This window comes from Panthera leo, chromosome A3 (genome assembly GCF_018350215.1).
Source record: "Panthera leo isolate Ple1 chromosome A3, P.leo_Ple1_pat1.1, whole genome shotgun sequence".
Lineage (NCBI taxonomy): Eukaryota > Metazoa > Chordata > Mammalia > Carnivora > Felidae > Panthera > Panthera leo.
Genome location: NC_056681.1, coordinates 74032344 through 74046921, shown reverse-complemented (window position 1 = coordinate 74046921; position 14578 = coordinate 74032344). Strand labels below are relative to the sequence as shown.

Sequence of the window (14578 nt, the reverse complement as noted above, 5' to 3'; positions counted from 1 at the left end):
AGCCTCTTGTATACTGATGATGAGGATATATTGGTGCTGCCATCAGAAAACAGTATGGAAGTTCCTCTAAAAATTAAAGTAGACTACTATATGATCCAGCAATCTTGCTTCTGTATATAAATCCAAAAGATCTTGAAGAGATACCTGCACTCCCATGTTCAGTGCAGCACTATTCACAATAATCAAGGTATGTAAGCAACCTAAGTGTCCATCTGCAGATGAATGGATAAAGAAAACTTGTTACACATGTACAGTTGAACATTATTCAGTTTTAACAAAAACAAGAAATCCTGCCATTTTTGACAACTTGGATGAACCCCAGTGAACACTTTGCCAAGTGAAACAAGCCAGACACAGAAGGAAAAATACATGATACACCTTGTATGAGGAATAAAAAATAAACTTGAATCAGAGAGTATAATGGTGCTTGCCAGTGGATGTGGAAGGTATTAATCAAAGGGTATAGAATTTATACAGGATGAGTAAGTCCCAGAGACCTACTGCACAGCATAGTACCTATAATTAAGAATATTATATACTTAAAATTTTGCCAAGAGAGTAGATATTATGTTAAATGTTGTGTTTTCATCATACAAAAAAAAGAAAACCCAACCTAAAATAGTTTTACTTAATAAAGGTTTTATTTTGTTAATGTCACAATAAGTTGAAAAGCAACTCCCAAGATGCCCTTAGATCCCCATCTCGTTATGCCCAATCACTTTCATCTTCTGAGCCGGTCATTCTCATTTTCTGGTTTTAATGTCTGTTACTTTGAGGTTGTAAGATTACTATTCCACCTCCAGGCAAGAAGAATATGAAAGCAGAGGGCAGAGTAATGGAGAAGGCTAGATAGCTTTTGTGTTTCATTTTAAAGCACTTTCCTGGAGGTTCCACTTAGCAATTCTACTTGGATTTCTTTGGCCAAAAGTGAGTTATCCTTAGCAATGAAGGATGCTGGGAAATAGTGTTTTAGCTAAGTACATTGCCTCTCTGAACAAAATTTGGGCTCTGCTAACAAAACAGAGAGTAGAGACTAAGTTGGCATCTCCTAGTATCAACTGCAGTCTACCTCTATACCTACCTAACATTTATATACATTTTTCTTTCCTCATCCACCCTTCCATCAAGGGAGACAAATCAAGTTTCCATTCACTTTTGTATCCAGTGCCACATCCAGAGTATTTGGGTATTACATAGTCCTTCAGGTCCAGATAAGGCTCCTAGTGTTTCAATGACCTATAAACAAAAAGATGATTTATCGCCCCCAACATCAAAACTAAACTGATTTTGTTTGGAAAAGGGAGAACATACATACAGCAGTTGTTCATTCACAACTGTGGTGCATTGGTCCATCAGTTATTTGTTGAATAGCAACAGCTCAGACTTCTTAACCAAACCAGCTGTCTCTGAAGAATCTCCCTTGCCTGTTTTCTTCCAAAGCCTTTCTTCTCTCAGGACATGATCAGCTGTGGCTACATCTGGGATGGGCAGTAGAGGATGCCTTTCTTCCAAGCATCTGTATAATCTTCATAGCTTACTTTCTGTTGGTATGAGTTCTCTGGCCCAGTGGTGGTCTTACGAGATTGAACAGTCATGGACTGTTCTTTATTTTAAAGCTTTCTTGACAGTTAAGCTTCCTCAACTGTTTAGTAGGCTTCCAAACTATTTGCTTCTTATATATTCTGAAGATCTTACACCAAGCATATCTTTAAACCTAGAGATTGCAATTTATCTACTGACCTCTGTGCCCTTCCTAGGTGAAGTTTCAGTATCTTAAAACATTCTGAAGATAGCATTCAGTGGTGCATATACCTGTCTCTAGCAGGGAGGTCTTACAGGCCTTTGAGAAAGGCAGTTCTTTTCTTATATCCTAAAAGGGCTATAGTTCTCTATAGCCATCTGTTTCTCTATGAAATATATAAATTGGCTTTTTTCACCTCCACAAGTCACTAAATTATGCGACTCAGAGTTTGGCATTGATATTGATGGAAGCAGGATTTGTGAGACATTGCATGTAAGAGAGAAGAGCAGAAAGTTTGAAGACTGTTTTAAAATGACATTTCAGTGTATGAGCTATACCATAAGAAGCCTTTCTTGCCACTGTGGTTTCATTTAGATGTAACTTAAATTCATCATTTATGATTTTTGTGTGTGTCAAGTTTTAAATGAATGAATTTATGAAAGAAGATTGTATATAATTGAGCAAATTATCTGAGGCCCTAATTAACTGGTAGAATCCAATTTGTACATATTGACAGATTTAAAGTAAGTAAATACCATAGCATTGTTCTGAAGAAAGTTTATTAGCTGACACCTTTTTGTAGTATCTTGATATTTTACATGAGTTATGCTTTGCCGATCATATCAGAATAAGAGCAGCAGATTAATGTGTAATCTTTCCTTCTAATTGAAATGAGGCTTGGATCTGAATTTATTAATGTAGGTCTGTGAATTTTATTTCATAATAACTCTGAAGAGATTTTATTCTGTTCCTAATGCCATGACAGTTGATTTATTGGTGTTCAAATTTTGAAACATGGTAGGGGTAGAGTTCTAATTTTGAGCAGTTCAGTTGCTGTGACATGGTTTTGTTGGTTCTTCGCTGAATTTAAGGAATTTTAAGGAACTTTACAGGGAAATATTTTTGGAAATCACAATGTATTAAGTTTGAGAGGGGCTAGCAAAACAAAATAATAACAAAAAATGCTTTATACTGAAGATTTCTTTTTATTACTTTACAGAATTCTCCCAATTTAAGTTCATCTTCATTCCACGCAGTTCCCTAGTTCATCTCCTTTAGTTACTACCTTTCTTCCCCCAGTTATAAACATATTCTCAGATCCACTGAGTTTATGTGAAAACTTTTTTCTTTGACATGAACAGTCGCTTTGTATTGTATTTTAATTCCCAAGATTTCTTAAAAATATACGCCAAAAGCAGATTTTGTATCTGCAGGCTGCTTTGTAGTTTCATAATCTAGATGCCAAAGCATGCAACTAATGTAACAACAAATCTGTGTAGTTTTAGATTATTATGTAACACAGTGCACACCCACTTGCTTCCTGTGGAGAGTTGTACCGAGTTTTCCCCTTTTTTTGCCAGAAAGGATTTTCTCGTTAGAAGCTGAGACAATCAGGGCACCTGGGTGGCTCAGTCAGTTAAGCGTCTGACTTCAGCTCAGGTCATGATCTCACAGTTAATGGCTTCAAGCTCTGCATTCGGCTCTGTGCTGACAGCTCAGAGCCTGGAGCTTGCTTCTAATTGTGTCTCCCTTTCTCTGTCCCTCCCCCACTGATGCTCTCTCTGCCTCAAAAATAAAAATGAACGTTAAAGAATTAAAAAAAAAAAAAAGCTGAGACAATCTGTGTTTTAGGGTCACAAGATATGTGCTCTTATTCACTCAACTTCTAAACTCATAACTGAGGCTGAAACCTAGAATGAGCATCTGTTAGAATTTCCAGTGAACAAGAATCACTGGTAAATTGTTTTGTTTCCCACTTCCCCTATACTGATGTTATCATAAGCTGTAGTGTGCTCTGCTTTTTTTTACTAGGTTTTTTCACTCATGTGTTTATAGAATTTTGAAAGATATTAGGTACCTAAAAGTTTAAATATGTTTTGCAAAATATTAGGAATGTAAAAGCTTAAAAAAGTTTGTTTATTCTTTGTTTTTTTCTGTATAATTCTGATTTTATTCTTTCAGTTGGTATATTTGTCTTATCTCCAAACCAGGTCTAATGGAAATATGTTTTCTTTCAGGATATCCTTCTCATTAATGTAGTAATTGAACAAATGATCTGTGATACTGATCCTGAGCTAGGAGGTGCTGTTCAGTTAATGGGACTTCTTCGTACTCTAATTGATCCAGAGAACATGCTGGCTACAACTAATGTAAGAAATTATTCTGAGATAAAAATGTTTTAGTCTAGTCAGTTTTAAATGATTTTATGTATAATAAATTATGTATAAACATATAAATTATATGTAAATATAAAATATTTTAAAATTTGTACAATTTTGAAAAACAAGTATTTGTACACTTGGCATTCAAGTAGCAGTGACAGTCCTGTAGCAGTTTATTTTTGGCAAAATACAAGATTGTAATCTGCTAAAACCTTAGTAAAACTTTAGCCTTTCTATTTATGGCCCTTGGCCTCTCTTAAGTTCTTCAAAGTTAGCATACAACAGTGTGTATATATGTAGCACTGCTGAACTGTAAACAGTAAAATTGGCAAAAATGATAAGTTTTATGTTATGTGTTAATCATATTAAAAATTAATGTGTACTGAATGGTCTCAACTGCGTAGTAAGAGAGAAGTCATTAAAAAAAGACTTACAGAAATATTCCAAAATACTAATAGTTGTCTCAAAATGTTGGGATGTTTTTTCTTTATAAAGTTCCCTCACATTTAGAGAATACGTATGTTGTTTTTAAATCATGACTTATTTATGAGACCGTTTGTATAAAAAATAGTGGCCAAAATCAAAAGCATTATTTTCCAAATAATAAATTTAATTTAAAAAAATAGGTCTAAATTCTGCCTTGTTTCAGATGGCTTGATAAAGCAGTTTGGTGTTTTTTCATATTTGGATATGCTATGAAATCTGGAATTTCAAAGTTTAAGCAGTTAAGTTGCTCCTCCCACATTGCTTGATAGATATTCTTCATTGCATTGCAGATCACAAGCGTATTTGAAGAAAAATTCTTCTGAATAATTTTCCTCAGATAAACTTTTTATCATCATTTTCTTGGCTTTCATTTTAATTTAATACGTAATACGAAATAGATTTGATTTTTTAGTACTGCAAAATATCAAGTTGAACATAAAACTAGTTTTTTGCTGCCTTTGGGGTATCTTAAAGTATCTGTTATTTGTGTATGACCTGCACTAATTCTTAGAGACATTTTATTAATTAAAAGATAATAAAGTATTTTTTTTAATTCTGTATATTTCAGAAAACTGAAAAAAGTGAATTTCTAAATTTCTTCTACAACCATTGTATGCATGTTCTCACAGCACCACTTTTGACCAATACTTCAGAAGACAAGTGTGAAAAGGGTACGGTCTCTTACTTATCTGCTTATGGTTTCTGTTTTTGAAGACTAAAATAAGTATTAAATCTACAACAAGATGTCTCCTCAGTGCTTTATATGTCAGGGAAATTAATACTGAAAAATTTTAACTGCAGTATAAAATCATGATTTCCCTTGTTTCAGAGTGTCTGTGTTAGAGAATGATACAGAAAATGTGGCAAAAAGCATTGCACCTTGAGGAAGAGATTTATAAACACCTAGCAAAAGGAGATTGTTCCCAGAGTTGTTAGAGTTAGTATCGAGAATAAGAGTAGACAGTATATTACCTATATTAGAAAATCCAAGGGAACCATCATTTTGGAGGATAATTTGGCAGTATAGTAAAAACTCTTTAATTTTACAACATAAGGATCAAAAGTTGATGGGTTAATCAAAAAAGTTGATTAAAGCAGAGAACGGTTTAAAAAAATTAACTCTGTATGTGGCACCAGGGTGACCCAGTCTGGAAAGCGTCCTACTTTTGATTTTGGCTCAGGTCATGATCTCATGTTTTGTGAGATCGAGCCCTGCATTGGGCTCCGTGCAGACAGAACAGAGCCTGCTTGGGGTTCTCTCTCTCTCACTCTCTGTCTCTCAAAATAATTAATTAACATTAAAAAAAAATAAAGTTAAAAAAAAATCCGTCAACATTTATTCTTTTTTAATGTTTATTTTTATTTTGAGACACAGAAAGAGAGAGAGAGAGAGAGACAGCGGGAATCCCAAGGGGGAAAATCCCAAGCAGGCTCCGCATTGTCAGCGCAGAGCCCAGCGTGGGACTTGATCTCATGAACCACAAGATCATGACCCGAGCCAAAATTAAGAGTTGGAGGCTTAACCAGCTGAGCCACCCATGCACCCTTGTAAATATTTATTCTAAATTCTGACTCATTTGCTGATATTTTGTAGAGGGGCAAGCCTTTTTTTTTTATGTACTTTTTAACATATTTCCATGTCCTCTATCACGCATAAACTACACCTGTAATTCATCAGCTACAACTTCTGGTTTTTCTACTTCTACTGTATTCAGCTTAGCCATAGATATTACATTTTTATGATATTACATCAGTCTGCAGTATTTAAATTATGTATTCATACTGCCAAAAATAACTAGCATAAACAAAGGACTTTTTGATAAGCATACAACTCATCTGGTGAAATGAGAAATAGGGGGGACACATTCAGTGAGTCAGTTAAGAAGTAAGTGAAAGAGAGTGTTTACACTTTAGTAAAGTTCACAATAAAATTGTGAACTGGGCACACCTTACATAATACCATCAATTCAATTTCGGAGTGTCTATCCTAGGGAACACTTATTTATTTGTTTTTATTTAAATTTGAGTTAGATAACATACAGTGCAGTTGTGGTTTCAGGAGTAGAATTCAGTGATTCATCATATACAACACCCAGTGCTTATCACAAGTGCCCTCCTTAATGCTCATCACCCATCTAGCCCATCCCCGACCCACCTCCCTCCATCAACCCTCCATTCTTCATCGTTAAGAATCTCTTGTGGTTTGTTTCCCCCTCTCCTCTTTTTTTCCCCCTTCTCATATAGTCATCTGTTTTGTCTCTTAAATTCCACGTATCAGTGAAATCATATGGTATTTTTCTCTGATTGACTTATTTCGCTTAGCATAATACATTCTAATTCTAGCTCCATCCAGGTCATTACAAATGGTAAGATTTCATTCTTTTTGATGGCTGAGTAATGTTCTGTCATGTAAATAATAGATACAGATATATAGACACAGATGCACACATGCACACACGCACACACACACACCACATCTTCTTTATCCATTCATCAGTGAGTGGACATTTAATAATGTTAATAATGCTGCTATAATCATTAGAGTGCATGTACCCCTTTGAATCTGTAGTTTTGTATCCTTTGGGTAAACACCTAGTAGTGCAATTACTAGATCCTAGGGTAGTTCTATATTTAGTTTTTTGAGGAACTTGTATACTGCTCTCCAGAATGGCTGTACCAATTTGCACTCCCACCAACAGTGCAGGAGGGTTCCCCTTTCTCATGCTTGCCAGCACCTGTTTCTTGTGGTGTTAATGTAAGCCATTCTGACATGAGCGAGGTAGTATCTCATTGTGGCTTTGATTTGTATTTCCCTAGGGAACATTTATGCATGTGCATGACAGGTACAAGGATGTTGGTGCCTTGCTCATGGTAGGAAGATGAAGAATGTATGGTATATTCATATAATGGAATACTATATAGCAATTAAAATAATTGAATTTTGATCTATCATCTGACTAGTTCCCAAAAATATATAGTTGGGTAAAACATGTTGCAGAACATTTTCATGCAGAATGGTTTCATATGTATAAATTAAAATAAATTTTTAATCTTTATTTTAAAATACTTCCAGCCATACAAAAATATTTAGATAATTGTATAACAGACCCCCATATATTTCCTGTTGGCTTTATCAAAACTAACTTGACATATTTTTCCAAATATTTTCGAAAAGAAAATAAATTACGGATTTGTTGGAGTTTCCTGTTCTCCCCACATTCTCATTTCTCCCCCCATCCCTCAAGAAATGCTAAATTTGAAGTTTATCACCTTCATGTCTGTTTATATTATTATGACATATATAATGTATTATTTTTCATGTTTTCAAACTTGATAAGAATTGATTTCTGTTTTTCATATTCTGCAATTTTTTTCTTTTACTCAGTGCTTTTTAGAAATCTGTCCATATTGATACCTAGAGTTCTTATTTTTAATCCGTACATAATATTCTCTTATAAGTATGTTGTAATTTAACCTTTCTGCCTCTAATGTACATTTGTTTCCAGATTTTTTATTATACACAATGCTGTGTGATAGTCTTATTTTTTTCTACACAAATGTACTGTAAGCCATGTGCCTAGAAATCAGAACTTATAATGTCTTACTTATTTTCTCAAAATTCAAAGCATAAATGACTAATTGTTAACATATGTGTTATTCTGGAGTTGAAGAAACTCCTCTGTAGAGAGACCTGTCCTAATTGTTGGAGGATGGCTAAGAGAAGTAAAAGAAGTATCATTCTTTTCTCTGGTTGTAACCTCACTTTCTTTTATCAGAATTATTTGTGATACTGTCTTTTAATAATTCCTCATCTGCACCCAATTTTGTAAACAATTGCAGATACAGGTATATTTGAAGCAACTGAATTTTTTAAATTGAAATGTAATTGATACACAGTGCTACGTTGAAGAGTCTATACTTTAAGCTGTGCTCACCACAAGTTGTAGTTACCATCTGTCACCACACAGTGCTGTTACAGTACCATTAACTATGTTTCCTGTGCTGTACCTTTTATCCCTGTGACATACATTCCATAACTGGAACCTTGTATCTCCCTTTACTCATTTTGCCCACCCCCTTACCCTCTCCTCACAACTAATTCTTAATGGTTATTATCCAGGTAAAATGAGATTATGATCAAAGACATGGTTTGTATGTTGTAAAGTACTAGGAAAATGTGATCTAATTATTACTGAACTGACTTTAACTTTTTTTATTAGATAATATAGTTGGATCTAACAAGAACAGTACGATTTGCCCTGGTAAGTATAAATTCTTATTTTATGAACTAATACAAAGTGAAAGCTTTTTTTCCTCCGAGTATAATGCATTTATTTCTACAAGGCTAGGAAAGGCATATTTTCGAACAAATGAAATTAAAAAAATAGATTTCCTTTTTTCTTTATAATAAAGAAAAGAGTCCACTTTCTCCAATATAAAAGAAAACCAGTTGGAATTTTTTGTTTTTGTAAATTTAGAGCTTATTTTCTGATATTTTTTTTGAGAAGACATCTGAAAATTGAGGATTTTAGTTCATTCTTATCTTTGAAATCCTAAGGCCAGTTGGGAACTAGTATTGATGACAGCATTATGCTTAGGTATTGTTTATGAATGTGAGTGTAAACACTGTTGCTTCTGCTTGGAACATGCATAGCAGGTGTGGGGCTGGGAGTATGGAAAATATGCTGTGTGCACCTAGCATTCTATCTTTTCTGCCAGGCTCATCAAAGGTCTAGGAGAGATTGGATTCAAGATATCATGAGTAATTTCATGTCCTAATTTGAGAATGTGAAAACAAGACATTTATTAACACTGCAGATCATTGTTACAAAATCTTTGTAAATAAAATTTGGGAATTGAGAGGTTAAGAGAGTTTGTTTTTTTAATGTTGAGGGACTAGTTCATATATTGGTTGTGGTGTTGGTTACACAGATTGCTCTGAAGCAAGTAAAAGTCTTTACTTGCATTTAAAGTAGGAAGGATCTTTGAAATACCAGAACTGTATTTTGTATTTCTGTTTTAGTTTATTTATTTATTTTGAGGGTGGGGGAGGGGCCGAGAAAGGGAAAGAGAGAATGCCAAGCAGGCTCTGCACTCTCAGCACAGAACCAACACAGGACTTGATCACACAAACCATGAGATCATGACCTGAGCCAAAATCAAGAATCAGCCACTTAACCAACTGAACCAGCCACTTAAAAACTGAACAGGTGACCCAGTTTTTAATGGCTATTCTGTTATCAAAAGAATGCTGATTTATTCCTGATAGGATCATAGTTGCATAAAATATTTATTTATAATTGTAATCTTCTTCAAAAATAGAATAGTTGGACTAGATTTATTCTGTAAAGCTGTAATTACGAAATTTCCTCACGGCTTAATATTTCTTGCCTAAAACATTTGTAATAGGTGTGGGTAATTGTTGACATGAGCCTTTGACATACATTCAATTTTGATGTTCAGGAAACAATTTGAAATCTCATGAATGTATACACCAAAGCCTCTTGAGGGAAAAAAAACAGTGTAGTTTATTTCAGTAGGCATCTCATGGATATCATGATTTGATGTTAAAATGATTATTGTTAAAAATAAATATTGATGTAATATTTTTCACTTGATGTTCAAATAGCCAAAAATGTCCTTTCCTTAAAGGTGTTTTTAAAGAAAGCATATTGGGGTGCCTGGGTGGCTCAGTCGGTCGAGTGCCCTACTTGGGCTCAGGTCATGATCTCATGGTTCTTGAGTTTGAGCCCCGCGTCTGGCTTGCTCCTGTCAACACAGAGTCTGCTTCTGATCCTCTGTCCCCCCCTGTGCCCCTCCCCCACTCGTGAATGCACACTCGCTCTCTTTCTCTCAAAAATGAATTTTTAAAACATACTTATTTTGCTGGGGAAATTTATATTGCACCATGTGATGGGCAAAAAGTTTGAGCTATTTACTGTGGACTCATTTTATCGGTTAATTAATAGTAATAACACATATTAAGGAAACACTACTAAGAAGATCTCAGTGCAATGATGGTTTTCTTATCATGTTTGTAGATTTTTATTTAGACTTTCTTTCCTCTTAGTATTCATAAATATTTTATACAAGAGCCTTAGAAAGTATCCATTTAGTCAGTAAAACTGATTATACTTTTGGGGAGTCTGCTAATGAAAAAGTAAAAATCCGTAGCTTCTTTAAATGATATAAAAATGAGGAGTAAATAGAATTTTACTGTTGCTCTAAAATCTAGGACATAAGCTTTATTCTATTTAGATGAATTGCGATATTTATTTTATTTTCATATGATGACTTTCTTTGTAGATAATTATCAAACAGCACAGCTGCTTGCCTTAATTTTAGAACTACTCACATTTTGCGTGGAACATCACACATACCACATAAAAAACTATATTATGAACAAGGACTTGCTAAGAAGAGTCTTGGTCTTGATGAATTCAAAGCACACTTTCCTGGCCTTGTGTAAGTAACACTTTAAATGAATGTTCTTGTAAAATATCTTAAGGAACAACATTTTTAATAGAGATAAACCCTGAAGTTACCCATTGGACTTTTTTTTTTTTTTAGCAGTATATATGCTATTAAAGAGATGATTTTATGAGAATACTAATCTTTTATTTAAAGGACAGGAGGAATAGGTCATGGTGCTTCCCACCTACCTATTACTCACATTTGGATTGAATTGGCTTAAGTCGTGATACAATAGCATGTACAACAACAGCGTTTCACTAATAGAACAAGTCCTACTGTCTTTTACGTCTGCTTCATTACACTGTCATTCATTGGTGACTTTTTTTTATACTTTTGAGATATAGCCTTGAAATATTTTTGTGTAACTCGGGTTATTTATTGAACTTGTAAAAATAATTTAGGGGTAGTCCCCCTCAGTAGACCAATTGAACCGGTAATAATCAAACTTAAATGCCAGTATTTGCTTCAGTTGATGGTTGCCAAACTTTTAACTTTCCTTTCCTCTTCACAATTTTACCTGCAAATAGAGATAAACTAACAACTTCCTCTCTCCAAATAAAAAGAGCTTTGTGTGTTTTTTCTGAGCATAAAAATCATAGATAAAATGTAAACATTTAATATATAGAGAAAATATTAATCCCCCAACCATTATTTTTAAGGCCTTAAAAGTAGCCACCATTAACAGCCTGCACAATTTTTTTCTGTATCCGTAAAAATTTATATAAACATATTTACACAGTTATAGGTATTTTTTATTTTTATCCAAAAAAGGATCATATTAACATACTTCTCAGTCCCTTAGTCTTACTCTAGGTGATTGAATATAGTTTCAACTAAGTTGTTTTTCTAAATGTAGCTGAATAACATTTGATGGAGTGGCTCTTCCACAATTTATTCTGCCATTCTGCAGTGTACAGATTATGGGATTGTTTTGGTATTTTGCCACTCCAAACAACTTTGTAGTAAATAGTCTAGTATATGAATCTTTTAAGTATTGGTTTATTTCCATAGTGTAGATTCCCAATAATTCTATTGCCAGAAAAGAATGTTTATATAGTTTTAATGTATCCTTTTAAATTTGAGTTTAACATACAGCTTCCAGATAACTTTCCCAAAAGATTGAAGCACTTGACACTCTGGCAGCATTCAGTTTTATTGGCTCCTAAAATGTTAGGAGGCAGATAATGGGAAATGTGGTATTCCACTTGTGTTCTAATTTATGTTTTCTTTGGCAACATACTTTCATGTTTTAGTGTTTTTGAATTTTATCTGTTGTGGATTGTCTATTACCTTTTTCTTAGAGCTCATTTTATATTAGAGATACCAGTAATATATCATGTTTGGGGGGGAAAATGTCCCAGTCTCATTTGTCTTTCACATTTACCTTTATTTTATTTTTTGACATAACAATTTTAAAATTCTCCCTAATGAAAAATATGTCTTCTTTTTATGAGTTTTGAGGATTTTGTCTTGCTTAGGAACATCTATGTCCTAAGATTATACAAATAAAATATCCTCCTCATTTTACTTCTGATATTTTTATTATTTCATTTTTTACTTATATATGTAATACATTTGAGGTTTGTTTTTGTATATGGTTTGGAGGGCCTTGCTTTGTTTTCTTCTAGATGGATAGCCAATTGTGCCCATCCTCTTATTAAATAAACTATATTTTTCTTACTGAATGAAAGTTTCTCTTTTGTTATCCAGTAAGTTACCACATATATCTTGTGTCTTACTTCTGGACTAATATTTTTAAATCTGTTACTTTACTAGACGAAATAATGGGAAAGTTTATTCTTAGTCCACTATGGCATCTTTGTTGTAAAGTTAATTATCTGCTACGTCCCTCCTCACTTTTCGTTTTCATAATTTTCTTGGTTCGTGGACACTTGTTCTTCCACAGTAACTTAAAGATAATTTTATCTAGTTCATCCTGATCACATTTACATTAAATTTTTATATTAATTTTCGGAAGATGGATGTTCTCATGATAGGTGTTCTTATGTGGCTTTCTGTAGCCAGTGCTTAGGGATGACTGCAGAGTCATTTCTTTATGTGGATATGCCATAATTGAACAGATCTCCAGTATTTACATGTTTACATTGCTTCAAGATTTCCATTATAATTAGCAGTGTAGTTGTAACTATATCCTACTATTCACCAGCAGTGTATGAGCGTGCTCACATCTTTACCGGTGCTTCAGTCTTTTTAATCTTAAGTAAGTATTTCTTGTTCTGCTACAAAGACTAGGTGTTGTTAGAAGTCTAGCACTTCTCTTCACACTTGTTTAGTGTTACAGTCATCCTACATTTAGACCTTACATGGCCTGTTTCTGTTTTATTCTCAGATAATATTAGGAACCTCTTTTGACAGACACAACTTCTTTTAATGACTTCCATCTGTGAACAGTGGGTTGAAATGAGAGACTGAACATTTCTTTTCAGTATTCTAAAATGTGAAAAGCCAGATGATACTGCTTATTTGTTACTCTGTTGTTCTTTTACAAGTACAGCCTGATCTGCTATGGCAAAACAGCTCATAAGCAGTTGGTAAACAAGGAAATGACATTATAATGTGTAGGTAGCATCAGTTCACAGATGCTTTTTCCAAGGCAAAGAGAACTGAAATGGTGGGAGTGGAACTGTAGCTTTCATCAGAAAAGTAAAAGACCTTCAGCCCTCCTCTTAAGCTGGCAGCAGGAACCCCTTTGGCTTTATTTTCAGAAAATCACAAAGAAGTACCTACCTTCCGAGCTCCCTCCTGCAGAGAGGCAAGGCCGTCTTGACAGACTACACCGCTGCTCCAACCACCTTCATGACGAACAGCCCTGCGCTGGTCCTGAGCTGCTGTCACTGTACTGTCTTCATGTCCACCAGCACTGCTCCCAGTACTGCCGGCATCGGCAGCCTGTGCTTTCTATATGTTTTTTTAATCTCTATATCATGGAGCTACCTGCCTGAGTAGTTTATTTATCTCCTAAATACCAGTTATTGGACTTTTTGCTAGCTACCAGAGAAGTTTATACAACTTTAAGTGGTCTCTCCCTAACTTATTTTTTCCCTCAAAACCCAATTATTTTTAGTACACATTGTTTACTTTTTATTTTAGAAGTATACATTCTTTATACTTCCCAATAATTATTAATAAATTATCAATTTGTTCCCTGTATTATTTTTAATTAGGTGCTCTTCGTTTTATGAGGCGGATAATTGGCCTTAAAGATGAATTTTATAATCGTTACATCACGAAGGGAAATCTTTTTGAGCCAGTTATAAATGCTCTCCTGGATAACGGAACTCGGTACAATCTGTTGAATTCAGCTGTCATTGAGTTATTTGAATTTATAAGAGTGGTAAGTTTATAGTAAAGGCTTCTTAACAAAATAATTATATGTTTAGCAATGTTAATATTCTAAATTGTGAAATTGAGCATAGTATTTTAACCCATGTTTACTGTGTATTATTTTTATTGGCCAAATGTTTTAGGATTATATTTGGCATATGTATGTAGACTTTTCAGTCAAGCATGCCATTCAATGATGTGATCTCTCTGATCTGTTGTAGGGGTAGTGATAAATATAGAAAGGTTGAAAATAATTACTTTGGTAAACTTTGATGGAAGATGTATAAAAGGTAGGCTTTTATCATGGAATTTTAAGTTGAAGAGACCTGGAAGTAGGCAGACCACTCCAACTGCCTTATTTTATAGATGA

General features: G+C 34.1%; 1 protein-coding gene across 3 annotated transcripts in view; it reads left to right on the top strand.

The window, feature by feature from the left end:
• PPP4R3B (protein phosphatase 4 regulatory subunit 3B) overlaps positions 1–14578 on the top strand; it is a 64645-nt gene that overhangs the window by 37626 nt on the left and 12441 nt on the right. For all 3 annotated transcript variants that reach the window (XM_042932310.1, XM_042932309.1, XM_042932311.1), the window contains exons 8-12: positions 3760–3891; positions 4958–5060; positions 8610–8651; positions 10696–10854; positions 14049–14218. In XM_042932310.1, the coding sequence (XP_042788244.1) occupies positions 3760–3891; positions 4958–5060; positions 8610–8651; positions 10696–10854; positions 14049–14218 (606 nt within the window). The remainder of the gene's footprint in view (positions 1–3759; positions 3892–4957; positions 5061–8609; positions 8652–10695; positions 10855–14048; positions 14219–14578) is intronic.